The following is a 27,980-nucleotide window of genomic DNA, read 5'->3' on the forward strand; positions in this document are numbered from 1 at the left end:
GTTGTGTGTGTGTAAAGTGTGAAAGTTGGTTTTTGAGCTTTTTGTGGCTGTGTGAAGTGTGAAGTGCAGCTGCTTTTACATTGTGTGTGAGTCAGTTGTGTTGTATTGTGTTGTGTGTGTGTAAAGTATGAAAGTTGGTTTTTGAGCTTTTTGTGGCTATGTGAAGTGTGAAGTGCAGCTGCTTTTACATTGTGTATGAGTCAGTTGTGTTGTGTTGTGTGTGTGTAAAGTGGTTTTTGGTACCTCTTATTGTTTTTTTATACTTTGTTTATTATTTTTATTATTTATTGTTATTGGCCACGCCCACCAAGCCATGCCCACCAATTAAGCCATGCCCACAGAACCGGTAGGGAAAATTTTTAGATTTCATCCCTGGTTTTATCTCTCCAAAGTGAATGCCAGGATTTCTGACATGTCTGGCCATCCAAGATGAGTACAGACTGACACCATCCAGATAATAATGGCTTCATTCTTCCAAGGGAGCAATTGGACATGTCATTAGCAGAAAGAAGACCATGTACAATGAAGCTTGATGTTAGTATTATTGCCCAATCTAGCTGGATTCTAGTGCCATGATGACCTTTTAGGATAAAAAGAAGACCCTTCCCCTTTTCCATCAAGCGTTGGGGACCAGACTGTGGTTGGTGCCCTTACTACCACTGCTCCACCATTAGGTCTATCATGTGATTGACACCCAAGTCAGAAGAATCAAAAAGGTCTGTACAGAAGATGCTGCTACCAACCGGACTGGCAGAGCCGAGACCTGATGCTGAACCCGAGGTCAAGGCTTCTAGCCAATCAACAGGGTCAAATCCAGCACGGGTCCCACTTCCTTGCCAGATATCTGGAGGAGATGGTGGCATCTCCAGAGAGTCAGGGGAGAAAACAGAGGACAGAGAATCCAGTGATGCAGATGAAGAGGAGGCTGTTGAAAGGAAATCGTAGGGTCCCGGAAAATCAAAGATGGCAGAAGGCACCAATGGTGGCTCATTGCTGGAGCAGGATTTCTTGGGTGGTGATGCTTCTTGGTGGACCAATGGGGACAAGGAAACTTGATCAGAAACCTCTGGGGTCAAGACAGGTGCTTGTAGAATGTCATCTAGAAGCCACAAAACAGAGGGCACACTTTGACATAATAGCGCACCCGCACCCCAAACTTCCTAGCTCTAAGCTAAAAAGCAAAACTACAGATTATGTTTCCACACTGGGATTTTGCACTGGATCATGTGGTTGTGGCCATCTGAGGAGCAACTGTCTCTTTAACCCACCCTTTCCCAAACATACGACTCCTGTTTTCTCAAAACCTATATTGCTCCATCTTTGTTTCTGACAGTTTTTTCTCTTATTAATTCGGCTACATGAGCTAGTCCTGACTGCAGTTTGCAAAACAAAACAGAGCCATCATCTTACCTGTACACATCAGTGGTTCCTCTAAAATCTCTTCAATGGATTGGCTTGGCACCAGCTATAGAAAGGGAAGAAAAGAGAAGGTGTCTTAGTGTCTGTCTCAAAAACAAAGCCAGAACACGCTCTGGTACAACTATAATTGCTGAGCTTCCAAACCAATGTTCGAACCAATGCAAGTCTATGGAGATTTTCAGTCATCCAGTTCATGGTTGTCCCAAAGGTGCTTTTTCAAGAGGCAACTGGACTTTCTGGGTTTTTCTTTGAAGACATTTCGCTTCTCATCCAAGAAGCTTCTTCAGCTCTGAGAGTTTTTCAGCGCCGAAGAAGCTTCTTGGATGAGAAGCGAAACATCTTCAAAGAAAAACCCAGAAAGTCCAGTTGCCCCTTGAAAAAGCACCTTTGGGAAAAGCCAATGCAAGCTTTATGCTATAAGCACAGCAAAGGACATTCAGCAGGAGAAGACTGTTCCTTCTCTCTATGGAAACAGAGGAACCCTGAAAAGAGTTGGAGGAATTCAGAAGGATTCATCCTTCCAGAGCTGTCCATACCTTTGTTCCATGTTGCTATTATTTACACTGGAACAAGGAATTAAAGAGCCTGGAGAACTTTTGCAAGCCAAAGTAGCCATTTCCTCTAGGACAGCTTATGTGCAAAGCAAGGTCAGATAATCTACAAGAAAGACTGAAAGAGATGCCCCCAAATAGTACCTGAGCCTTTTGAATGGCCTCTTGCAGTTCTTCCTCAAGGGAGCGGCTGGCTGGGGCTGGATCAGGAGGGCTGGCTGTAATCTCGAGGGGCAGCTCCATATCAGAATGGATTGGCTCACACGTGGTGGGGCATAAAACCTAGTAAGAAAGTGGAAGAAATGTTAAAATTTCTACTTGATTTCTTCTGGCAAAATGCCCTACTGGCTTAATATTACACATAAAAAAACCCAACAGCCCTGGTCTCAAGCTATTTTTTTCATAATGACTCTGATAAGTACTAGGCAGAAATGCCTGACACTGAGTGAGTACCAAGCAGGAGGGTCCTGGAGTCCTGTGTATGGAAGGGAGCCTTGGGCTGGAGACAGAGATGACAGTGATCAGGAAGGCTGGCAAGTTGTGGGGATGAAGGGCAGGTGAGAACACCAAGGTGGGGATGGGCAGGGGAAGATATGCCAGTAGATACATCATTCTCAAGTAGCATGGTTTTGCTGTTTTCTACAAATCCTGTGTTCCAGCTGCCTGTGCATGGAGCCTTGGAAGCCCTGGATGTCAGCTATTGTTACTTAATCAATACTAAGTTCTTCTGTAATAAAACTGATCTTATGCATGAGTCAATAATGGATGAGAGGATCAACCGGACATGTGTAACAGAAACCTGGCTAGGCAAGGTGGTTCCCCTGATGGAAATGTGCTTACTTGGGTTTCAGTTGCGCCATGGCTGCAAGGTAGGGACAGGAATGGCCACTATAAATACAAAAGACTTGGATTTCAGATGCTCTGCCCTACAGTCCCACACTTTTTTTGCTCTATACCAAGGATTTATGTCATCAACTTAAAAGCAATCTTGTTCTTTTTGCCGAAGATGTAAAATTATTCAATTCTACAGATAATTCTGTTCTTTGCAAAGTGATCTCAACTATGTGTCTGAATGGTCATCTATTTGGCAACTTCAAATTTTGATTAATAAATGCTCTGTCTTACATATTGGTAAACATAATCAGAATGTCAAGTATAAGTTAGGTGGCATTGATCTAGCACAGGGATCTCCAACCTTGGCAAATTTAAGACTTGTGGACTTCAACTCCCAGACAGACAGACGGATGATAGGTAAGTAGGTAGGTAGATGACAGGTAGGTAGATAGATGGATGATAGATAGATAGATAAATAGATAGATAGATAGATAGATAGATAGATAGATAGATAGATAGATAGATAGATGATAGGTAGATCGGTAGATAGATGGAGGATGGATAGATAGATAGATAGATAGATAGATAGATAGATAGATAGATAGGATAGATAATGGTAGATGGATGGATAGATAGATAGATGATAGATAGGTAGGTAGGTAGGTAGGTAGGTAGGTAGGTAGGTAGATAGATAGATAGATAGATAGATAGATAGATAGATAGATAGATAGATAGATAGGTATAGCTGGGCATGAGACCCTTTTTGTGAAGGGTCACTCTACTCTCTCTCTCTCTTTCTCTCTCTCTCTCCCTACCTACCTACCTACCTACCTATCATCTATCTATCTATCTACAATGGGTCTAACAAGCAGCAGCTTGTAGTAGTTATGGATGTATCACAATCCTTCCATGTAACATTACTGCTTCACAAGTTTCTAATGGGCTTCCAGATGCAATTCAAGGTGCTTATTGTAAAGCCTCGCATGGCAGAGGAGCAGGCTATTTATGGGACCACATTCTCTCTAGTTATGATGGCCCATCTCATGCTCTCTGACTGGATAAGCTTTAGGTCCCTTCCTTGTGACAGTAATATTTGGTGGGTCCTAGGAAGTATGCCTTAGCTCTGGCAGCCCCCACTCTTTGGATTGATCACTCTTCTGAAATTCAATTAACCCGTTGGTCAATTTTTCCTTTGGGCATTTCGGTTGGACTGCTAAATATCTCAGATCTAGCTGGAGCATAGTGGATTTGATGGCCCAGGAAGTATGTTCTGCCTTATCTGTGTTGTTATTAATTATTGCCCTTTATTGCTTTCATTTTATGTTAGCTGCCAGAGTCTCTTTGGAGAGTTGGGTGGTGTCAGAAAATTATTCTGAAAGGCTCACCAACATGTGAACTTTTAAATGAACAAGTTAACCTCTCCATGCCACTTTTCCTAAAGGAAATTGCATTTTTCCTCTCCACATTGTAAAGCCCTGAAAACAATCTGGCATTTTAACACTTTCTAGCTTTTCTATTCCACAATGGTGCAGTAAATTTGAGATGTTGGAATCATATTTAACCACCTAAGTCAAATAGAGGAGGACTGAAAAGACGTATGTCAGGTAAGCGAGCCAAGCACAGGTCCAAAGGGATACAAAGGAAGCAGAAGAAGGCAGGTGTAGATTGATCTCGTTCATCCTGGCATCCCAAACAGGAGACCAACAAGCAACCCACACTCAGAAGCTAGAAGACCCTACAAGGTTGGGTCCCACCATGGTAACCACCAACTGTATATCACCACCATCTTTTATTTGTCCCCTAAGAATACAATAGTACTCAGCCTGTGGCCTGTGGACCCTTGGGCTGCAATGTTGTTACAAGGGGTCCGTAAAGGCCTGAAGAAATGTTATGATTTAAATCTTGAGTTAAGTTTCGGAAGTCCGTGGCCACAAAAAGTATTTAAAGGGGAGTTGTGGCGAAGAAAAGTTTGAGAACCATTGGATAATAAATACTGGAGCAGAATCCACTTTAATGGATGGTGACCCAGAGAGATTTTCCAGTCTCTTTTATTGATGGGTATGGATCTCTCCAATAGCAGATCCTCTTGGGACCTAAGTCCTTAAAGGATTGGAGACCACTCTTAACATGTCATCTTAACATTGAACCAGGGTTTTTTGGAACCTCAATGCTGAATATCTGCAACCTGGAGCTTTCTTGTCCATGCTGGCTACAAGGGTGGAACTAAGGACATCATTGGACCTCATCTTGGGTGCCTGGGAAGGTGACACTGTGTCACTGAAACTGGGAGCCCAGGTGCCTTGGGGATTTATGGGCAGATACACCTGTGGGGTAGTTTAACTGCTGGCATAAATGTTAACAGAAGAGCCTAGTTATCAAAGCAAAGTGAAAATGCTCCTGCATTTCAATACTGAAAAGGCCAAATTACACTTGGGGATGAAACAGAGAATGGTAAATTTGTTACTACCGGTTCTGTGGGCGTGGCTTGGGGGTAATGTGACTGGTTGGGCGTGGCCAACTTTTTTTTTTTACTTTTAAGAGCATTTTTTCTAGAACCTCTTTGGCTGAAGAGGGGTAAAAATGCTTTTAAAAGGCTCTGCCGATCCCAGCTGAGTTGCCTGATTGTTAGAGGCTTTTGTTTTCTTTTAAAAGCATTTTTTTTTGCCTTTAACAGAAAAAAAAAAGCCTCTGGCCATCAGGCAACTCAGCTGGGATCAGCAGAGCCTTTTAAAAGCAATTTTTTTTTACAACCTCTTCAGCCGGAGAGCTGGGCAGGGTTCTCCGAACCACCCGCCGCCATCGCTACCGGATAGGTTGATCCTGTCCGAACCGGGAGCATTTCACCCCTGGCTCAATCAATCTTATACAAAATTGTCCACACCTTAAAGTTACCCAGGTTGATTAACACTGGTAGTTGGTAGAACTTATGGCTCTTTATTTGATATATAGTAGTTATAGGTTTGTTTTCAGGTCTTCAGTGCTTTTCCTGCTGTGCTGCAAAGCCTCAATAATGATTTTGCTTGTCCCTTTTCTAACCTTTCTGCTCTCTGACCATGTAGCTGTTCCCACCCTATCCGGTTAATTGCCCTGACCTCTTTCCTGCTAACAAAGTAATTAACCTCCTTGCCTTAGAGAACTAAATAGTTAACCTTTTGCTCTCACTAGCCACACCACTAGTTTCTCCATGTCCATCAACTGACTTCTCACACAATGTGGAAACCAGGAAGTACCTCTCACACATACTTTTACTGATATGAATACACAAATGTTAATTCTATGATTGATTGATCTGCCACTGTTTCCTTTCATTGGATGAAGGAGGGAGGGGGCTTGGGACTAAGAGATGGGAACTAAAGGACCTCTCAGTATAGACAAAAGTCATGATGAATGGCCTCTCCTGTCAGTATTGTCAATGAATGCGATGGGAGCTTCCCATGGGTATCAGCAACTTGGTCCTTAAATGAAGTGATGTCTAATTGTAACTGCAACTGAACTGTACTAATGATCTTACTTCCGTTTTCCTTTGCTTTAAAGACCAATGAAGGTCATAGAAGAGAGGATTGGTTATAAAGTTACTTTTTCATCATTATCATACTGCAAACAGTCACTAAATGAGGCAGGCGTGTTTTACTGTCATTCTGTTGATCATAATTTATTTGGGGGTCTCATCTGTGATGGGCATTGCCCACAAAAGGTGAACATATAAATTAGATAAATAGAATATGAATAAATAAATAATGCAGAGAACCAGCCTTTAAATTTTTCCCTGCTAAATGCCAGAAGTTGTGTAGGTAATGGTTCTCTATGACCTTTAATATTTTGCTGCTATCCTGTTCTTGTACAGTGTTGTCCTCCATTTAGGATTGGTCACTTAACAACCATTCAAGTTACGACGGACATCCATGGGAATACTGCTGACCTGGATTCAAAGTTCCAACAACTTTCCCTATAGTCACCTGACCACATTTGGCAACTGGCCTGCATGTATGGTTGTTTTTAGCATACAGCCATCACTTGACCGCATTTTATGAAGGTTTTTTGAAAATTGATTTTGAGCAAAACCGACCCATAAAAAAACCATTGGTTTGCTTAATGATTGCCATATTCACATAACAACCACCACAAAAAATGTTGCAAAATCAGGTTGGTCACGTGGATGATCAAAGTTATGACTGTCACAATTTATGATCATAATGGACCTGCCCATTATGGTCATAATTTGAGGACTACCTACAGTATATAGCTAGAAGATTGCTAAGATAATTAAGGGACTAATTATCTTATATTAATTAATATCATTAATATTTGTTGTTTGTTGTGAAGTCGTGTCTGACCCATCGCGACCCCATGGACAACGTTCCTCTAGGCCTTCCTGTCCTCTATCATCCTCTGGAGTCCATTTAAGCTCATGCCTACTGCTTCAGTGACTCCATCCAGCCACCTTGTTCTCTGTCGTCCCCTTCTTCTTTTGCCCTCAATCTTTCCCAGCATTAGGCTCTTCTCTAGTGAGTCCTTCCTTCTCATTAGGTGGCCAAAGTAGAGGTGAAATGCTACTGGTTCACCCGGTAGTGATAAAAACTACCAGTCTGGACAAACCGGTATTTCCAACGATAAGCTGTGCTGTGCGGTTTAGCTTCACTAGAAAGAGGGAAATCCTGCTTTCTAGCAAAGCTAAATCGCAGGACACAGCTGTTCCCCTCCCTGTGCTGTTCTACTTATCTAGTGAAGTCTTTTTCTGTGTGAAGCGCGCGTATGGTGCACATTGTGCATGCATGCACAGTGTGCTTTTGGCTTGAGCTGTGCATGTGCATGCGCAGTGTGCTTTTGGCATGCACCACGCATGTGAGGACAGCGAAATGGTGGTGAGCCAAGGAGGATTTCACCACTAGGCCAAAATATTTGAGTTTCCTCTTCAGGATCTGGCCTTCTTAAAGAGCAGTCAGGGTTGATCTCCTCTAGGACAGACTTGTTTGTTCCCCTTGCAGTCCAAGGGACTCACAGGAGTCTTCTCCAGCACCAGAGTTCAAAGGCCTCAATTCTTTGGTGCTCAGCCTTTCTTATGGTCCAACTTTCAGAGCCCTACCTTGCAACTGGGAAAACCATAGCCTTGACTATACACACTTTTGTTGGCAGGGCGATGTCTCTGTTTTTTAGTATGCTGTCTAGATTTGTCATAGCTTTCCTCCCCAGGAGCAAGCATCTTTTAATTTCTTGGCTGCAGTCCCCATCTTCAATGATCTTGGAGCCCAGGAAAATAAAATCTATCACTATCTCCATAATTAATATAATTAGGGACTAATTAGCTACCTTTGTTCCAATCCTTGTTTGGAAGAGAGGAACAGCCCAAAGTGTAATTTTATCCACCTGGAGATCAGATAGAATGGAGGAAATCACATGGGTATCCTTGGAGGATGGGGAAAGTAATGACAGATCCATCATGATGTCATCACACACAAGTGTTGTGACTTATGTGGTCTGCATCATTTGCACACTGATATCCTAGCACACAAGGCACTAGCATAGCTTCTTATCAATACCTACGAGCACCAGATGAACACAGATTTCCACAACTTGATTCAGCTAAGGATAATTTATTTAGTAATAAGTAAAAAACGATATAGCCTCCCTCAGTTAGGGACCTCTTGGAAACTATGGAGCTACTTGGAAGTAAAATTTACTTTGATAAAATAGTTTTTTTTTGAGAGGATAGAAATGGCAACACCTGCAAATTGAAATTCACCTAGTCTGCTGACTTAGACGTACAACCTATTTTGTGTCACATTTGCTTACGTTATTTAATTTTCTTATGTTTCCTATGAAATAGCAAACACAAGAGTTCCCCCAGAAATGTTCAATCAACCTTTTAATTCCTGGGGTGTGCTGGTCAGCAGCCAAAATCCAAAATATCTTGGAATTGGGGTGGGGGGAATCAAACCAGGGAAAGATGTTACAGAAGGCTACATTTCCTGGACTCAGAGTGAAACAGGTGACTCAGTCAAAGGATTTTCATACAGGAAAGCAAAAAGCATCTGTCATTTTTCAGCTCAGAGGGATGATAAGCATTGGGGGGGTTCTTCTGGGGGGGGGGGACCATGAGGGAATCAAAAAAATCAAGATTAATACTTCAGGGCGCCCGGTCCCTTTTGACATGCACATATCAAAAAGGGTCGGTTCAGTTACATGGTCATGGCTGCCATCTTACTTATTATTTATTGATTTTATTAAATGTAGAAGCTTTGGTGGCACAGTGGTTAGAATGCAGTATTGTAAGCTAACTCTGCATTCCACTGCCAGGTGTTCGATCCTGACTGGCTCAAGGTTGATTCAGCCTTCCATCCTTCCAAGGCTGGTAAAATGAGGATTGTTGAGGACAATATGCTGACTCTGTAAACCGCTTAGAGAGGGCTGTAAAGCACCATGAAGTGGTATATAAGTCTAAGTGCTATTGCTATTGTATTGCTAGAAGGTCTATTGGCCTCCCAAATGAACTTGGGCAGCTTATCTAATGAAAAGATAACCCTTAAAAACCAATTAATCTGGACTTTTTTGATGCCTCTGGGTTCCTCTCTTTGATTATCCTGGCATGAATAAGTGAGCAGACTAAATAAATGAATGGATTTAAAAACCCTTGGAAAGTCTTTGCTGCAAGATAGGCTTCTGGTTGGTTTTGAAGAGGATTAGATAAATTGATGATCTTTGCTCCCCATAACTACATGAAATTTCCATATTGAGTATTGTATGCAGGGTTGGGGAGGGATAATGTTGTACCCTGATTTGGGATCTCAGGAAGCTTCTGCTTCATTAGAAGCAGGCTGCTGATCTGCAGATTCCCACTGATATTCGTAGACTCGTACAACCCATCGTTCTATCGGAATTATTTCCCAAGATTTTCTTTGATCTATTAGATAGCTATCCCTTTTACAAGCAAACCCCCATGGTCCTATTACGTGGTTCCTTTTCAGGCTAGTCAAGGAACGCTGCCTTGCTTACCATGAACCTGTCTTCGGGGGCCCCTCCCTCCTTGGTGCACTCTCTCTTGGGGATGTACGGAGGGGGCGGAACCTCCTGCCGGCCAGGTGACTGCAGTGCTCCCTTCCGGCGATTCTTGATCTGCTTGTGCAGTTCCAGCTCCTCGCGTGGGTCGCTGTCGTGATGCTTCAGCTCTTGATGGAGCTTTAGTGCCAAATTCTCCACCACCCGCTGCTTCTCCTGCAGGGCCTGGGGTTCTTCTTCTAACTCAGAAGGTGCTAGGCGGGTGCTGGGGAGTGGCACAGGTGGGGGCTTCACCCGGGCCACCTGGTAAGGCTTGAGACGTTCCAGCAGAGCTGGCTTGGTGCCCGAAACAGGAAGGCCCCTTTTACGGAGCTGCTGGCGGAGTTCGGAGACCTGAGAAGCAAAATCATCACCACAAGTAATGAAAGGGAAGAAAGAGATGGTAGATTACGGTATAGCTAGTCCTCGATTCATCATTCACTTAGCGACTATTTGAAGTTATTATGACAGCACTGAAAAGGTGACTTATGACAGGTGTTCACACTTACAACTATTCCAAGCATCCCCATAGTCACATGATCAAAACTCAGGTAGCCAGCAACTGGCATGTAATTTATGATGGCTGCAAGTCTCCTGGGATCATGTGATCACCCTAAGTAACCTTCCAAGCTTGCTTCTGACAAAGTTAATGAGGGAAAGCAGGTTTGCCTAATGACCACATGATGCTGCAAAGGTCATAACTGTGAAAAACGGTCCTCACAGTCTTCGGTACCGTTGTAACTTTGAACAGTGACTAAATGAACTGTTGTAAGTCGAGGACTACCTGTACCTGTATTTATGATTCGTTTCATGCACTTTTATTTCACTTTTCAGTGAAAAACTTCCCGCAGAGCAAAACTAAATGTCCTAGCATAGAAAGAAAAGGTATGAAATAAGCGGGAAGCCAAAGGAAGGGCTGGATGTTTATGCTCCCTATTTCCACGAGCAGTGAAAAAATGTTCCAGATTTGGTTCTTTAGAGGAGACACGACAGACTCTATCTCTCAAGGTTTCTAAAAAGAAGTTGGACTCTTGTCACCTCTGAAGGTTGGCTTAATTCAGGGCTGTCAAACTCAATTTCATTGAGGGCCACATCAGGGTTGTGTTTGACCTCGGGGGGGGTGTGTGTGGGTGTGGCCAGCTTGACGTCACTCATTGAAGCTCCATTTTCAGTTGCGACAGCCTCCTGGAACCCTCTGCCAGTGGAAATGGAGCAGCCTCCTCGCTCCAGGAGGCCGTCACGACCAAAAACAGAGCCTGGGCGGGCCGCGTGTGGCCTCTGCAGGCGGACTGCACTCAGGGACATCATGCCCCATGTTTGAAAGTGCTCCCGCTATCTCACCCTTGGTTTCCACCTTCAGTGCCTGGCTATCAGATCCTCTACAGTCCTGGATTTCAGCTGTTGTTATAGAATAGCAGGTCGGCATGTCACAAAGCCTCCATTATTTATAAGCTTATCTTGGGAGGACGTTGTGCACCCCAGGGGAGAGGAGGAGTGATGGCTGTTGTCATTCATGAATTGTTAGAGCCTTTCAGAGGCTTCTCTTAGCAGATAACCAGATGTGAGGCGCTCTGGCTGAAGGGAAGAGTTGGGATGGCTGCCGGGGTACCAGCCTCCTTGCTGCTCAGCAGCATTCTGTGGCTGGGTTGGTAGTAGAAGACTCCCCACATCAACAGATAATCCTCGATTTACAACCATTCATTTAAGGAGCATTTGAAGTTATGACAGTGCTGAAAAAAAAGCCTGGTCCTCGCATTTATGACTGGTCCTCACACTTATGACTTTTGCATCACCACTCCCGCGGTCACATGATCGCAACTTGGATGCTTGGCAACCAGCTTGCCTTTAAGACCGGTGGCAGTGTTCTGCGGTCACGCAATCGCAATTTTCAATTTTTTTCTGCCAGTTCCCAGCATCAAACAGCCATTTGGAAGAATGAGTTCTCACTTGCGATTACCGTGTTCAAATATTTCACAACTTAACAACCACGGATTCGTTTAATAACTGGTGATTCACTTAACTACTGTTGTAAAAATTGTCATAAAATCAGGCCTGACTCAAGTTACAATTTAAGACAGATATTCTGATCCCAATTGTGATTTTTAAGTCGACTTGTATTCTGCTTTTGGGTTTCCATGGTAACCAAGGTAACCATCAAAGTATCTCGAGTCATTGATGGCCTGATAGGTTGAGATTGCAGGACAGGCTACCAGCCCTTCCACGTTGCTGCCTGCAATCTAGCTGTGACCTCCAGAAGCACATGCATGCACAACTAGTACACAGTGACACAACACTAATGTGGATTTCACAGAGAACTGGGGTTTGGGTTCTCCTTCACAGCAAACATAGTTGGAATACCCATTTTGGTGCATTTCCCAATCTCTTCCCAATTGTACCTTTTTTTCCCTGGGAAGAGAAAAATGGGAAACGAAAGCCACTGGTCTTGTCATGGATCCCCTTTCCTTCCCCAGAAGGTCCTGAGGAGGCCAAACTCAGCTCCCTGGCTTGCTTTTTCTCAGAGATCAGACGGGGAATGATATGATAACCGTCATATCCTCAATGCAGGGAAAAGACAGCTATACAACGTCAACTTGAACACAACTAAGCAAATTGTATTGGTTTACTTTTTGGTTCCCTATTACCTCTTCTCCCCATAGGACATATTTATTTATTATATTTTGATCCTGCCTTTATTATTGTTATAAATAACTCAAGGCAGCAAACATATCTAATACCCTTTCCTCCTATTTTTCTCCACAACAACCGCCCTGTGAGGTAGGTTGGGCTGAGAGTGACTGGCCCAAGGTCCCCCAACTGGCTTTCATGCTAAGGTGGGACTAGAATTAAGTTTTCTGGTTTTTTAGAACAAAATCTTTAGGCCACCACATCAAACTGGCTCTCACATCTGCCCACTTACAGCTCTTTTGGTTCCTTTCCCTTGGCTGCAAATCATATAATATATATGGGTATATGCAGAATTTTGTATTTATTTATTTTGTCATATTTATGTAGTATATATTGGAGATGGTAACTCTTTGAGAGCTGCATGCAACGAAATTTCATTTTAATGTATTCCGATTTAAAATGACAATAAAGTTATTCTATTCTCTATTTGTGAATGGGGTGATGGTTCTTCCATGTCGATAGCTCCTGGGCCTTTAATCACTATTTTGCCAGTAATCTGCTTAACATCAGGCTAGGAGATTTGAGCCAATAAACCCCCCAAACCTACCGTGAGTTCTTCTAAGTTGGCAGGTAAGAGTTCCGGTTTTGGTGGCAAAGAGGAGATTGGGGTGGCTGGAGAAGGAAGAGGGAGCGTTGGAGGCCCACTTGTGGGAGCCGGAGTCCCAGGGAAATTCAGAATTTGCTCTGAGGCAGTGCTGGGTTAAAGAGAGAGAGAGAGAGAGAGAGAGAAGCAGAGAAAGAAAATAAACAAGGGTCTATAGCTTCTGGACAGTTTTGCCTCAGAATATAAGAACAAAATGATATTAGTCCACCTAACAGATGTCTAAATTTGTTGAAAGTTGGACCGCATGCAGGTTAAACTGATTATTATTATTATTATTTGGGGTAGCATAAACTGGAAGCCATAGGTTTGAATTTTCACTTAGTAAAGAAACTGAAAGGCTGCTTTTAAACTGATCAGTGGCTCCCCACCAAAGTCCCTCACAAGATTATTGAGAAGAACAAATGAGGACGAAGGGACCCATCCATTCTTTCCAGGTTGTTTGAAGGAGGAATAAAAGACAGTTCTGTAAAGACAAATAAAACAATTCACCAAATCAGCTGTAAACCAGCCTTCAACAGTTCTTAAGACAGAGGAGAAACTTCCTAACATTAAAGATAGATGTGGCATTCCAGCTGAAATGGTCCAGAATAAGGAGTGAAGGATAAGACTTCAGCAAAATAAAATATTGTATTATATTTGTCCAAATGTGAACAGAATTTTATTATAATACATGTACAGGTAGACCTTAGCCTGTAACCTTTTGTGTAAGGACAGTTTGGAATTACAACAGCATTAGAAATGGTGCTTTATGGTCTGAAAAGCACTCCCTGGTCGCCACTACAAAATCTTGCAACACCATCATTGTGGTCACATGATCACAATCTGGATGCCTGGAAACCAGCGGTGGGTTTCACATTATGTTACTACCGGTTCATCGCTCGCGCGTGCGCTCGCTTCATGGATGCACACACCCGGTTCACGGGCGTGCCTGCCTTCCATGCATGCACCTGGCCTTCCGGGCGTTGCGCTTTGCTTGCGCATGCGCCTTCCATGCATGCTCCTGGCCTCAAAAACGTGCCTCAATAGGATGGAAACAGAGCCAGGGAGGGTGGGCGGGCTCAACCGTGATTTCCGCTACCTGTTCAGGCGAACCGGTCTGAACCGGCTGAATACCACTCTGTTTCCAACCTGTTGCAATCTGGATGTTTGGCAATATACGGCTGGTTGCCAAGCGTCCTGCAATCATATGATTACCATTTCCAATCTTCTCTACCAGTTTCCCCAGAGAGTCAACGGGGAAGCTGGTAGGGAAGTTTGCAAATTCAACAGCACTCCACCTCATCTCCGGGGATTGGTTGAAACAGCTGCCTTCCAAGGGGAGCTGAATTCCTTCAGTGAGGGGCACATGAAGTAGATTTTGTAACTTGTGAACTAAGATAGATACTTTGTATTTTAATTTGACTTATTTTCTATGTTCAGGTTCACTTTTATCCTATAGTTGTATGGATTGATTAGATAGCTTTTAACATTCCTAAATTGAAAAGATAATTTACAGAAGGATGTCTGGGGACTATCTCCTGATAAGAAAAAAATTCTTAGTGTCAGCCGGCATCTGGTTATCTAACTTCTAACAAGCTTTGTAGTTGATTTACTGTGCAAGGAGAGGGGTTACTGTTACCTTGACTAACTAACTTTCCTGTTTCATTTTTCTTTGTTGTGTTAACTATAAAAAGGAATATAAGGCAGGGTCTTCAGGTTCTTTCTAGTTGTTTCTAGAATTGGTGGACAGGTATTCAGGTTATGCTAATAGCAATTAAGTCTCATTGCAATTATTGGGACTTGTGTGAATTCACCATGACTAATTTCAGCAGATGCTTCTCTTGAGTAACTAACTAATTCTGAATTCTGGTACTTAATAAAAATGGTCAGTTAATTTAACACTGCTTTTTGCACTTCTGGGGCATCTTTCCCCAAAGCCAAAAAGTCAAAGAAATAAAAATAGCGGCATGTTCCTTGCTTAATTGGAAAGCAACACACACTTTAATCTTAATTGGAGAGCAATTCCTTGAAGTAGAGAATAAGTGGCGAGTTTCTTGGGGGATTTTAGCAAAAGAAATATACATGTTTTAGCAGCACCCAACAGCAAGCTGTGCCATGAATCAAGAGTGAGCCCATGGCAAACAGGGCACTATCTGCAAGACGGCAAGCGTGGTCAAAAAAGTCAAGACATGTACAGGGAATAATTGCACAGTAATTTGGCCAGCCTCTTTATTCCTTTATTTTGTATAGCTGCCCATTTCAAACAGCGACTCTGGGCCGCACACAACCATTTACCAGTTAACCACGATATAAAAAGAAAAATTAAAAAGACAAATTAAAGACCAAAAAAACTCCTCAATTTATAACCATTCATTTAGCAGCTGTTCAAAGTTATAACAGCATCGAACATAGTGACTTACAATGGGTCCTTACCCTTATGGCTATCTCAACATCCTCTTGGTCACGTGATCCAAATTCAGGCACTTGGGCAACTGGCATATATTTACAACAGTTGCTATGTTCTGGGATCCAGGGATCACCATTTGCAACATTCCCAGCCAGCTTCCAACAAACAAAGTCAGTGGGGGAAGCCACATGCTTGATGACCATGTGGATTCACTTAACGACTGCAGTAATTTGCTTAACAACTGTGGCCACAAAGATCATAAAATAAGGCGCGACTCAGTGCACCTTGCTCAGCAACAGAAATTCTGGTCCCAATTGTGGCTTAAGCTGAGGACTCCCTGTAGCTGCCGAGAAATATATAATCTAAAGATGTTGACCCAGCCAGGTAAGCCCCCACCCGCTCAGGGCACATAACTATGTCTTCTCAAAGGCCAACAAGGGGAGATCCTAATTTTAGGAGGAAAAAAAATTCCAGAGGACATGCGCAAGGGCAGAAGAGCAATGTCTCCTTTCCACTTTTTGGCTCGCCCTTGCAGATGAACCTGCTTGCAAATCATACCTGTGGAATTGTCAGGGCAAAGCCAAGATTTACCTGGCGGGAACGGCGTGGAGAGCCTGAACGCAGAAGGTTGCTGGGGAGGTGGGCATGGGCTGCTGCTGCTGATTCAAGATCTGGAGCTGCAGAAAAACCTGCTGTTGCTGCAGGAGGTGAGCGTAGGCGGCGTCCATGGGCAAGGGAGTCTGCTCCCCCTTCTGATCGGGAGGCATGTACTGGTGGTACTTCAGCTTCTTGACTTTGGGCCGGGGCTCCTTGGCCTTTTTGGGTCGAGGTGCCTTTCTGGCCTCAGGAACTTTGTGTAAGGCCTAGAGAGCGGGATTGAAAAAGGAAGGAAGGAAAGTAAAGATGGCTCAGGGATGTCTGTGGACCAGAGCAGGGAGAGAATCTAGGATTTCTCAGCGGTGATCTCTTTAAGGTGTGTGGACTTCAAATCCCGGAATTCCCCTTGCTGGCTTTAACCTCTTAAAAGGATTTTTTAAACAACCTCTCCGGCCAAGAGCTTGTAGAAAACATGCTTTTTAAAGGTTCTGGCAATCAGGCAACTCAGCTGGGATCGCCAGAGGAGCCTTTTAAAAGCTTTTTTTTTTTTACAGCCTTTTCGGCTGAAGAGGTTGTTAAAAAAAAGCTTTTAAAGGGTTCTGATGATCCCAGCTGAGCCGCTCGATCATCAAAGGCTTTTTTTTTACTTTTAAAAGCATTTTTTTGACCAAAGAAAACATGCTTTTAAAAGTAAAAAAAAAAACCAACTCTGATGATCACGCGGCTCAGCTGGGGCAGGGGGTGGGGCCAGGGATTTTTGCTACCGGTTCTCAGAACCACCTGCAGCCATTGCTACCAGATCAGGTGATCCGGTCCGAACCGGGAGCATTTTACCCTTGGTCTAGATGAAGGGTAGAAATTACATTTTCCTTTTTTATATATAATAGTTAATAGGTTTGTGTTTATGCCTTCTGTGCTTTTCTTGCTGGGGTTGCGAAGCTTCGATAATGTCCTTGCTTTCCCTTTTCTAACCTTATGGCTCCCTAATAATGAAGCCACTCCCACTCCATCCATTTAATTGCCCTGATTTCTTTCGGTCATAAATCAAGGACTCTCTGTACTGAAGATAATTCAGGTACAGCTTTCCTGAGGCCCAGCTTCCTCAAGTAGGCTTCTCCTCATATCATAAAATAGTAACTTCTCTGGTACACACCTACTATTTGGTGAAATTGGAGATGCTGAGAAAATAAGTTTGGGGAAATTTGACTTGATTAGTGTTAAATTCTATTCTATTCTATTCTATTAAAATTAAGAAGAATACCAGGGGGTGGTTCTTAGGGCATTTATAATATTGTAACAGCACATTTGGACAAGTTTCAATTTTTTAAATATGTGGATTTCTCCATTTGCTTCCCCGAGTGTGGAAAGCTGGGGTATACTTTGAAATAAATAAATAACACACATGCCTGATGCAAACAGGCAAACTTTAGCAAACTAAGTCTCAGCATTTCTCCTTGACTGCCCTTGCATGCCTGGGGAGGCTTCAGATGCTGAATGTGTTACTCTTGTGCAGCAGGACCGAGAGGAGGAAAGGAGATGGAAAGTTAACAACTTCCTAGCAGGAGTGCGAATCCTGAGGCACCCCAGATGTTGTTTTCATCCTCCCTGAAAATTGATCATGCTGCTTGGAATTGCCGGGAACGGTAGCCCAGCAGTAACTATGACTTATTCAGCAAACTATAATTTTTACAAAATGGAAGGGAGAATTCAGGACAAAACTGGCCTATACAGGCTGGAGAAATTTTAGTTAATGTAACGTTTTGCAATTTGGAATGAACATGGGGTTACCTTTTATTTTCTGACTACATTCAGCTGAAGACAGGGAAGTTAGGGCAAAATCAGCACAAAATCCTCTCCTTTCTTCAACTCTCCTCACTCCTCTCTCCCTTCTTCCTTTCCTTTCCTTTCCTTTCCTTTCCTTTCCTTTCCTTTCCTTTCCTTTCCTTTCCTTTCCTTTCCTTTCCTTTCCTTTCCTTTCCTTCGATTCCCTTCCCTTCCCATCCTGTCCCATCCTTTCCTGTCCTATAACTGATTTGCAGAGGTTATCAGAATTAGTGGAATTCCTCCCTGTGGCTACTCATAGCCGGCAGCTGCTGTGCTTCCCTTTACAGAAATGCCTTCTCAACAATAATCCATGCAGAATGGAGTAAAAAAACAAAACAATGTGCCAGCTAAAAATCGGTACAGCACTGCCATCATGAACTAAAATTAGTTAAATTTTATCCACATTTACCCAATTTTTCTCTGCCTACAAATGAGGCAGGAACACCAGGGGAGGGAGAATTTACAGCTTTAGTCTCCACAGGGAGACTACAAAAATTAAGATGGAGCAGCTTTGATGAAGCAGTAGCAGCCAGCCTTTTGACATCTGTCTGTCTGTCTTCTTCATCATCATCATCTCTCTCTCCATCCATCCATCCATCCTCTATTTTCTATCATTTATCTATGTATCTAATATGCTTCCTGTCTCACTAAAGGGATGTTGCAATACATGAAAAACTAAACCATAAAAATATTAAGATAAGGATTTTTTTTTTAAAAAAATAATCAGATAAAATGTGACCATTTCCTGAAGATACCCATGGTTGCAACAACCCTGTATCTCAAGGCAGGACCCTAGAGCATATCCACTGTAGAGCCTTGCAAAATCATGCCAGCAAGCCATGGCTGATCATTTTCTCTGTGAAAAATGGTGGAAAAGACTTTATCCAGCAATGTTCCCACTGGGGTGTCCTCTGCCAATGACCCATGCCTACCTTCGGGAGTGAAATTGTGGGCTTGAGGAGGTTTCCCCCTTGGAGAGAGAACTCAGCATCAGAGGTAGATGAAGTGACAGCAGGCTGTTGATCTACCAGGACTGGGGGCAGGTCCAGCTGCAGGAAGAAAGATAAAACTCAAAAATGTTGGCTCTTACATATACAGTACTGAGTTAAATTTTACGTTTTACCAACAAAGAAATAAAGGGACACTAGTGTAGATCTACTTCAAGCTATTTAGCTCTATTTAGAATCTGGGTTTGAATCCCAGAAGGGTATGGCTAGCTAATGAGAGCTAAGTAGCTTGAAATACATCTATACTAGTCTCCCTTTATTTCTTTGTAGGTAAAACATAAATTCAACACAAAAATAGTTTGTCACGAAAGTGACTGCCTGTGAAGGCTCCTGGATTGGGACTGAAAGGCGAAAACAGAAGCAGTATGCTCCGTCCCATAACTGGTAGATCAGGTTGCCCTGACAAAAAACACTTACCGGTATACAGTGCTGAGTTTTGCACATTGACCTTGTTCTTTAAACCGTGGTTTGGTGAATAAACCAGAGTAGTGAATTCATAAAGTAAGAACCCCACAGACCGCATGTTGGAACCCATTACCCCATGGTTCCTAAATTCCCTAATTGCTATTATTTCATGCCAAGGATCTATGACAGTTTAAGATGGTAAGCATTTATGGATGCTCAAAGAAAATGGCTGCCATGGGGTGGATACATATTCATAGAATGGCTATGCCTATGGGTATCATGATGGCTAGTACCCATTTTTATTTTGTAAAACATTTGCACATAGAATCCAAAAAAATCCCTGGAAAACAAGTTGATTTTCATCACCAACAGTTCTTTTTATAGCCTGCCAACTTTTTATAACTTGTCTTAAAATTAAAATAAGTTAAACATGAAGCTTACAGGTAGTGCTTGACCTGTAATCCTCTATTACAACCGTTATAGAACCCAGAAATCGTAAGTGATACTTGTCATTAAGCAAGCCATCATGTGACTGACCCAATTTTATGACTTTTTTTGCAGCAATTGTTAAGCAAATCTGCAATCATTAAGTGAACAGCATGGTCAAGCAAACAAGAGATACAAACTCAAGGTAAACTGCTGCAAACTCGATTGCAAAAAATATGACTTCAGCAACAGAGTGGTCAATGCCTGGAATGCTCTACCAGACTCTGTTGTTACATCCTCAAACCCCCATAACTTTAACCTTAAACTGTCTACTGTGGACCTCACATCATTCCTAAGGTATATAAGGAGTGTTCGTAAGTGCACCAGTGTACCTAGCCTACTATCCCCATTTATTTGTACCCATTTCCTCTGTTCATATCCATGTTTATACTTATATCTGAAATCTCGTACACGTTTGACAAACTAAATAAATAAATAAAATAAATTAAAATGAAGCACCTTTGTGGAGCAGTTGCAGCCAGCATTGTTCTCTCTCTCTCTCCTTCCCTCACTCCCTCCTTCCTCCCTCTCTCTTGAAGTGGGTGTTTTTTGCTGAAAACCAGAAGCAAATGCCTATTTCTTGGAAAAACTATAGTAAATCTGTGGTCACATGGCCTCAGGATGCTGCTAATGACCTTAAATGCGGACTGCTGATCCTCTCAAGGGGTGGGGTGGGGGCATAGCTGTTGAAACTGAATCCGGGTTGTAAGTACTGTTTTTGGCAGTCTATTGTAAATTCCATGGTTGCTAGGCAACTGGTTGTAAGTTAAGGACTACCTATAAATGAGGACTAGGTTGGCAGAAGCTGGCAAGTAGAAAAATAGGGACCACCTTGGTGGGAAGGTAACAGCGTTCCGTCGTCTTTGGTGTTAGTCATGCCGGCCAAGGAGATGTCTTCGGACAGTGCTGGCTCTTCGGCTTTGAAACGGACATGAGCACTGCCCCCTAGACCAGGGGTCTCCAACCTTGGCAACTTTAAGCCCGGGAAATTCTGGGAGTTGAAGTCTTCCAGGCTTAAAATTGCCAAGGTTGGAGACCCCTGCCCTAGACTAGCACATATGTGTGAAGGGAATTTTTACCTTTTATAAATGAGGGCTGGAATATCAAGGAGGCATTTGCCACATTAGGGACCTCAGCTCCTAGTTCAACAATATTTCAAACTGTCCTGCAGAGGGCAGCAGTTTACCACACAGACAGACACATAGACTCAAATATACATACATATGAGCACACATGTACACGCGCGCACACACACACACAAAACCCTAATGTATTCTTCAATGCCAGAGGTCTCTTTCCTGGCTTTTAAATAAAACTTGATTCCCATTATTTAAGTTGAACTTGAGGATGGGAGTAAATTGACTTACTTGAGACAATCTCTCCTCCCAATACTTTCTGCCTGAGCTGTCTGATTACAGAGAGTTGGCCTGCTCTGGGTTCCACCAATTGAACAATATCATTTGATGGGATCCTGGAAATGAGTCTTCTCTATTGCAGGACCTGCCCTCTGGGACATCCATCCATTTGGCCCCTCCCTTACCCAGTTTGAAAGGTCTTAATAAACTGGCTTTGCCTCCAGGGTTAGGTCCTATTTCATTCTACACAACAGTATGAATTCCACCCCCCCTTCTTTTCTTTGTTATTTTTTTTTCTTGTTTTTAATACTGGATGCTACCCAGAGTCTTCATTTATAAATTTGAGCCAATAAAATAAAGCAAAACTTCTTTTACTTTAACAAAACCATAAAGGCCTTTTTGTCAACTGAGCCTGGCCGCTGCATTTTTATGCTCATCAAAGCCACAGCCCCAAGATTAAAAAATATGAGTAAATAAAAGATAGAGAAATGTTGAGGAATTAATATCGTGGTACAAGGAAGTAAATCATGAACTTTAGGAGCCAATTTTTTCAGGATGTATGGAAAGCAGTAGCATAATAACCAACTGACACTAGACATTTTAATATTTTACAGTACAGAACAGGTAGTCCTCAACTTGCAACCGTTCTTTTAATAACAGTTTGAAGTTACAATGGCCCTGAAAAAAATGTCTTATGATTGGTCTCACAACTGTTGCAGCACCCTCAAAATCATGTGATCAAAATTTGGATGCTTGGCAACCAGCACGTTGACAATTGTTGCAGCATCCCAGGGTGTTGTGATCACCATCTGTGACCTTCCTTGTCTGCTTCCGACAAGCAAAGTCAATGTGGGAACCTGGATTCACTTAATGACAGCTCATTCAATGAACACCTTCAGTGTGATTCACTTAATGACAGCTCATTCAATGAACACCTTCAGTGTGATTCACTTAACAATTGTGTTGCATAGCAACAGAAATCCTGGTCCAATTGTGGTCATAAGTTATGGACTGCCTGTATTCAATAAAACTTCATGAGAAATTGCAGCTGAATAGAGCATTTTCACCAGGTTGTTCGATTATTCTATTTCCAGCCTTCAGACTGTCAGTGTTTTTGCTTATAGGCATTAAAAGCAACAGCAGCACAGCACATAAAAGATGTCAGGCCAGCTACGGAAGAATGCAAGATTTACTTCTTTTTTTTAATGGTGGAAAAAAAAACCCCACGGTAAACAGCAGGATTATTCCAATTCATAGGATGCAGAGTCTGAAGGGGTGCTGGGAAACCTCCAGAAAAATTTATTAGAAGTAGAATGTCACAGCCCGAAAAGAAAGCCCTACATACTGCAACATTTCGCAGTAGAGACACACCTGCACTGCTCCATCTGGATTGCAATCATTTGTATTAATACCAGAGGCCACAAAGGCTATCACTCATTTTGTCTTCTCACCATATCACATTGCATTTAACTTCTTCCCCATAATTTGAACCCTGGCTGTTTAATAAAGGTGAAGGCCAGAAAAGCCCATCCATGAATCATAGTTGCTAAAATGAGCTGTACAAGTTACACTATCACTATTTTGGTTCATGGGGGGGGAGGAGAAGGGGCAAGGGAAGGAGGGAGGGAGGGAAGGAGAGAGGAATCTAGGAAAGGTGGAGTTCTAGTCCTGCCTTAGACTTGAAAGCCAGCTGGGTGACTTTGGGCCAATCACCAGGAGACTGTGAGTTCTAGTCCTGCCTTAGACTTGAAAGCCAGCTGGGTGACTTTGGGCCAATCACCAGGAGACTGTGAGTTCTAGTCCCTGTGTAGGCCTGAAAGCCAGCTGGGTGACTTTGGGCCAATCACCAGGAGACTGTGAGTTCTAGTCCCTGTGTAGGCCTGAAAGCCAGCTAGGTGACTTTGGGCCAATCACCAGGAGACTGTGAGTTCTAGTCCTGCCTTAGACTTGAAAGCCAGCTGGGTGACTTTGGGCCAATCACCAGGAGACTGTGAGTTCTAGTCCCTGTGTAGGCCTGAAAGCCAGCTGGGTGACTTTGGGCCAATCACCAGGAGACTGTGAGTTCTAGTCCTGCCTTAGACTTGAAAGCCAGCTGGGTGACTTTGGGCCAATCACCAGGAGACTGTGAGTTCTAGTCCCTGTGTAGGCCTGAAAGCCAGCTGGGTGACTTTGGGCCAATCACCAGGAGACTGTGAGTTCTAGTCCCTGTGTAGGCCTGAAAGCCAGCTGGGTGACTTTGGGCCAATCACCAGGAGACTGTGAGTTCTAGTCCTGTGTAGGCCTGAAAGCCAGCTGGGTGACTTTGGGCCAATCACCAGGAGACTGGGATTTGAAGTCCACATGTCCTAAAGTCGCCAAAGTTGAAAAACACTACTTTTAGTCAATTCCTCCAAATAGCAAGGAGCTTCTCACTATATCCTGGAGATTTTCCACTTTAATAATAATAATAATAATAATAACAACAACAACAACAACAACAACAACAACAACAACAACAACAACAGAGTTGGAAGGGACCTTGGAGGACTTCTAGTCCAACCCCCTGCCCAGGCAGAAAACCCTACACTATTTCAGACAAATGGTTATCAGACAAATGGTTATCATACTGTTTCATTTATTTATTTATTTATTTATTTATTCAAATTTATATACCGCCCTATCTCCCGAAGGACTCAGGGCGGTGTACAGGCATTTAAAAGACATATAAATACAATATAAAACAATTAAAAAACTGATTCTAACAAGCCCGTAAATTTAGAATTAAAATATCAAATAAAACCCAATTTAAAACCAATAATTTAAAATCTAGCTCAGCCCTGCACAATTAAATAAATTTAAAAATAAATAATATCGTATATTTGGGTGGATATGGAGCAACAATTCTCACTGGAGGCAGAAATAAAGACCTTTCTCTGTGCTCTCTAAATGAATAAGTCACATATAGGAAAGTCATATATATCAAGATATTCTAGGAACCAGTCAGAGCACAGTGTCTTTGTTTATGGAAGAAAATGTAATCGTTAGTCATATAAGGCAAATGCTTCCATTAGTGTTCCTCAATCTCAGAGCCCTTAAGATGTGTAGACTTCAACTCCCAGAATTCCCCAGCTGGCCATGAAGTTCTGGGATTTGAAGTCCACACGTCCTAAAGTCGCCAAAGTTGAAAAACACTACTTTTAGTCAATTCCTCCAAATAGCAAGGAGCTTCTCACTATATCCTGGAGATTTTCCACTTTAATAATAATAATAATAATAATAATAACAGAGTTGGAAGGGACCTTGGAGGACTTCTAGTCCAACCCCCTGCCCAGGCAGAAAACCCTACACTATTTCAGACAAATGGTTATCAGACAAATGGTTATCAGACAAATGGTTATCAGACAAATGGTTATCAGACAAATGGTTATCAGACAAATGGTTATCAGACAAATGGTTATCAGACAAATGGTTATCAGACAAATGGTTATCAGACAAATGGTTATCAGACAAATGGTTATCAGACAAATGGTTATCAGACAAATGGTTATCAGACAAATGGTTATCAGACAAATGGTTATCAGACAAATGGTTATCAGACAAATGGTTATCAGACAAATGGTTATCAGACAAATGGTTATCAGACAAATGGTTATCAGACAAATGGTTATCAGACAAATGGTTATCAGACAAATGGTTATCAGACAAATGGTTATCAGACAAATGGTTATCAGACAAATGGTTATCAGACAAATGGTTATCAGACAAATGGTTATCAGACAAATGGTTATCAGACAAATGGTTATCAGACAAATGGTTATCAGACAAATGGTTATCAGACAAATGGTTATCAGACAAATGGTTATCAGACAAATGGTTATCAGACAAATGGTTATCAGACAAATGGTTATCAGACAAATGGTTATCAGACAAATGGTTATCAGACAAATGGTTATCAGACAAATGGTTATCAGACAAATGGTTATCAGACAAATGGTTATCAGACAAATGGTTATCAGACAAATGGTTATCAGACAAATGGTTATCAGACAAATGGTTATCAGACAAATGGTTATCAGACAAATGGTTATCAGACAAATGGTTATCAGACAAATGGTTATCAGACAAATGGTTATCAGACAAATGGTTATCAGACAAATGGTTATCAGACAAATGGTTATCAGACAAATGGTTATCAGACAAATGGTTATCAGACAAATGGTTATCAGACAAATGGTTATCAGACAAATGGTTATCAGACAAATGGTTATCAGACAAATGGTTATCAGACAAATGGTTATCAGACAAATGGTTATCAGACAAATGGTTATCAGACAAATGGTTATCAGACAAATGGTTATCAGACAAATGGTTATCAGACAAATGGTTATCAGACAAATGGTTATCAGACAAATGGTTATCAGACAAATGGTTATCAGACAAATGGTTATCAGACAAATGGTTATCAGACAAATGGTTATCAGACAAATGGTTATCAGACAAATGGTTATCAGACAAATGGTTATCAGACAAATGGTTATCAGACAAATGGTCTTCTAGAGACAGCCGTTCATCCAGGAGGGCGCCTAAGTTGCGGACCCTTTCCATCGGGGCCAATGACTCGCCACCGATGGTCAGCCGCGGATTTAGCTGACTGTATCGGGATGCCGGCATCCACAGCCACTCTGTCTTGGAGGATTGAGCTTGAGCCTATTTCTCCCCATCCAGACCCGTCGGCCTCCAGGCACCGGGACAGCACTTGATAGCTTCGTTGGGGTGGTCCGGTGTAGAAAACAGCTGGGTGTCATCCGCATACAGCTGGTACTTCACACGAAACCACTGATGATCTCACCCAGCGGCTTCATGTAGATGTTAAACAGAAGGGCGAGAGGATCGACCCTGCGGCACCCACAAGTGAGGCGCCTCGGGCCGACCTCTGCCCCGTCAACACCGACTGCGACGGTCGAGAGATAGGAGGAGAACCACCGATAAACGGTGCCTCCCACTCCCAATCCTCCAACCGCGCAGCAGGATACCATGGTCGATGGTATCGAAGCCGCTGAGAGGTCTAATAGGACCAGGGCAGAGGAGCAACCCCTGTCCCTGGCCCTCCAGAGATCATCCACCAACGCGACCAAAGCCGTCTCCGTGCTGTAACCGGGCCGAAAACCGGACTGGAACGGGTCTAGATAGACAGTTTCATCCAGGTGCAAGGGAAATTGATATGCCACCATATTCTCTACAACCTTCGCCGCGAAGCGAAGGTTGGAGACCGGACGATAATTACCTAAAACAGCCGGGTCCAGGGACGGCTTCTTGAGAGGGCCTCACCACCGCCTCTTTCAAGGCGGCCGGAAGACACCTCCACCAAAGAAGCGGTCAGAATCGCCTGAGCCAGCCTCGTGTCACCTCTCGAGTGGCCAGCACCAGCCAAGAGGGGCACGGGTCCAGTAAACACGTGGTGGCATTCAACCTACCCAACAACCTGTCCATGTCCTCGGGAGCCACAGGGTCAAACTCATCCCACACAATGTCACCAAGACCGCCCTCACGCATCTCGCCCGTATCACTGCAATCTTGGTCCAGACCATCCCGAAGCTGAACGATTTTATCGTATAGATAACCGTTAAACTCCTCAGCACGTCCCTGCAACGGGTCATCATTCATCAAACAGTACTTCAACAATGCACACAAAGATACACACACACAGATTTCTATATAGAAGTTGCTTACTTGAAAAACTGCTTCTGAAGTGGAAGGATTTCCTTGGCCACTTCCTGGAGACAATGCAAAACATGGGGAGGAGGAGGAAGAGGAACTACTAAGATCTTCTTCAAAGTTGAAGGACTCAGGGGTTCTACAATGGGCTGCATCTGAAGATGGTGTTGGGGAAAAAAAGAGGTAGAAAGTCAGGATGAGTTACTTGGGACTCACAGTAGGGTGAAAAGAAAATGCTATCCTGTTCCTTTATTATCTACAAAATTATTTTATATTGAGTTTGATGATCGATTCATCTACCTCATAAATGTCTAATCAGTTTCTGTTCTTGGAGATCTCACAGTTATCAAAACTCAGGTAGCCAGTGCAGCCTCGCAGGATGGGTGTTATCACGGGAGCCACGAGGGCTCCATCTATCACCAGCAGCCGCATTCTGGACTAACTGTAGCCTCGGATGCCCTTCAAGGGAGCCCCATGTAGAGAGCATTGCAGTAATCCAGGCGAGGCGTCACGAGTGCGTGGTGACCGTGCATAGGGCATCCCGGTCCAGAAAGGCGCAACTGGCGTACCAGGCGAACCTGGTAGAACGCTCTCCTGGAGGCGGCCGTCAAATGGTCTTCTAGAGACAGCCGTTCATCCAGGAGGGCGCCTAAGTTGCGGACCCTTTCCATCGGGGCCAATGACTCGCCACCGATGGTCAGCCGCGGTTAGCTGACTGTATCGGGATGCGGCATCCACAGCCACTCTGTCTTGGAGGATTGAGCTTGAGCCTATTTCTCCCCATCCAGACCATCCCGAAGCTGAACGATTTTATCGTATAGATAACCGTTAAACTCCTCAGCACGTCCCTGCAACGGGTCATCATTCATCAAACAGTACTTCAACAATGCACACAAAGATACACACACACAGATGTCTATATAGAAGTTGCTTACTTGAAAAACTGCTTCTGAAGTGGAAGGATTTCCTTGGCCACTTCCTGGAGACAATGCAAAACATGGGGAGGAGGAGGAAGAGGAACTACTAAGATCTTCTTCAAAGTTGAAGGACTCAGGGGTTCTACAATGGGCTGCATCTGAAGATGGTGTTGGGGAAAAAAAG

General features: G+C 43.1%; 1 protein-coding gene across 1 annotated transcript; it reads right to left on the minus strand.

Annotated features, from left to right (window-relative positions):
• On the minus strand, positions 1-27,748 carry MAMSTR (MEF2 activating motif and SAP domain containing transcriptional regulator). Its single transcript, XM_058182584.1, has 9 exons — positions 27,724-27,748; positions 26,895-27,034; positions 18,865-18,981; positions 16,103-16,374; positions 13,069-13,216; positions 9,795-10,190; positions 2,115-2,252; positions 1,411-1,465; positions 1-1,099 (listed from the first exon to the last, which is right to left on the minus strand). Exons 1-9 carry the CDS (start codon positions 27,746-27,748, stop codon positions 654-656), a joined length of 1,737 nt encoding a protein of 578 aa, XP_058038567.1. The 3' UTR covers positions 1-653.
• Positions 27,749-27,980: the final 232 nt, after the last annotated feature.

This window comes from Ahaetulla prasina, chromosome 4 (assembly GCF_028640845.1).
Source record: "Ahaetulla prasina isolate Xishuangbanna chromosome 4, ASM2864084v1, whole genome shotgun sequence".
Lineage (NCBI taxonomy): Eukaryota > Metazoa > Chordata > Lepidosauria > Squamata > Colubridae > Ahaetulla > Ahaetulla prasina.

Excerpts from the sequence above, each read along its gene's own strand:
- MAMSTR (XM_058182584.1), bottom strand. The coding sequence starts at position 27,748 with ATGAATGATGACCCGTTGCAGGGAC. Across the intron at positions 27,035-27,723 it reads TGATGACCCGTTGCAGGGAC|ATGCAGCCCATTGTAGAACC; the intron begins GTGCTGAGGAGT and ends CACCATCTTCAG. Across the intron at positions 1,466-2,114 it reads AGGCCATTCAAAAGGCTCAG|CTGGTGCCAAGCCAATCCAT; the intron begins GTACTATTTGGG and ends CCCTTTCTATAG.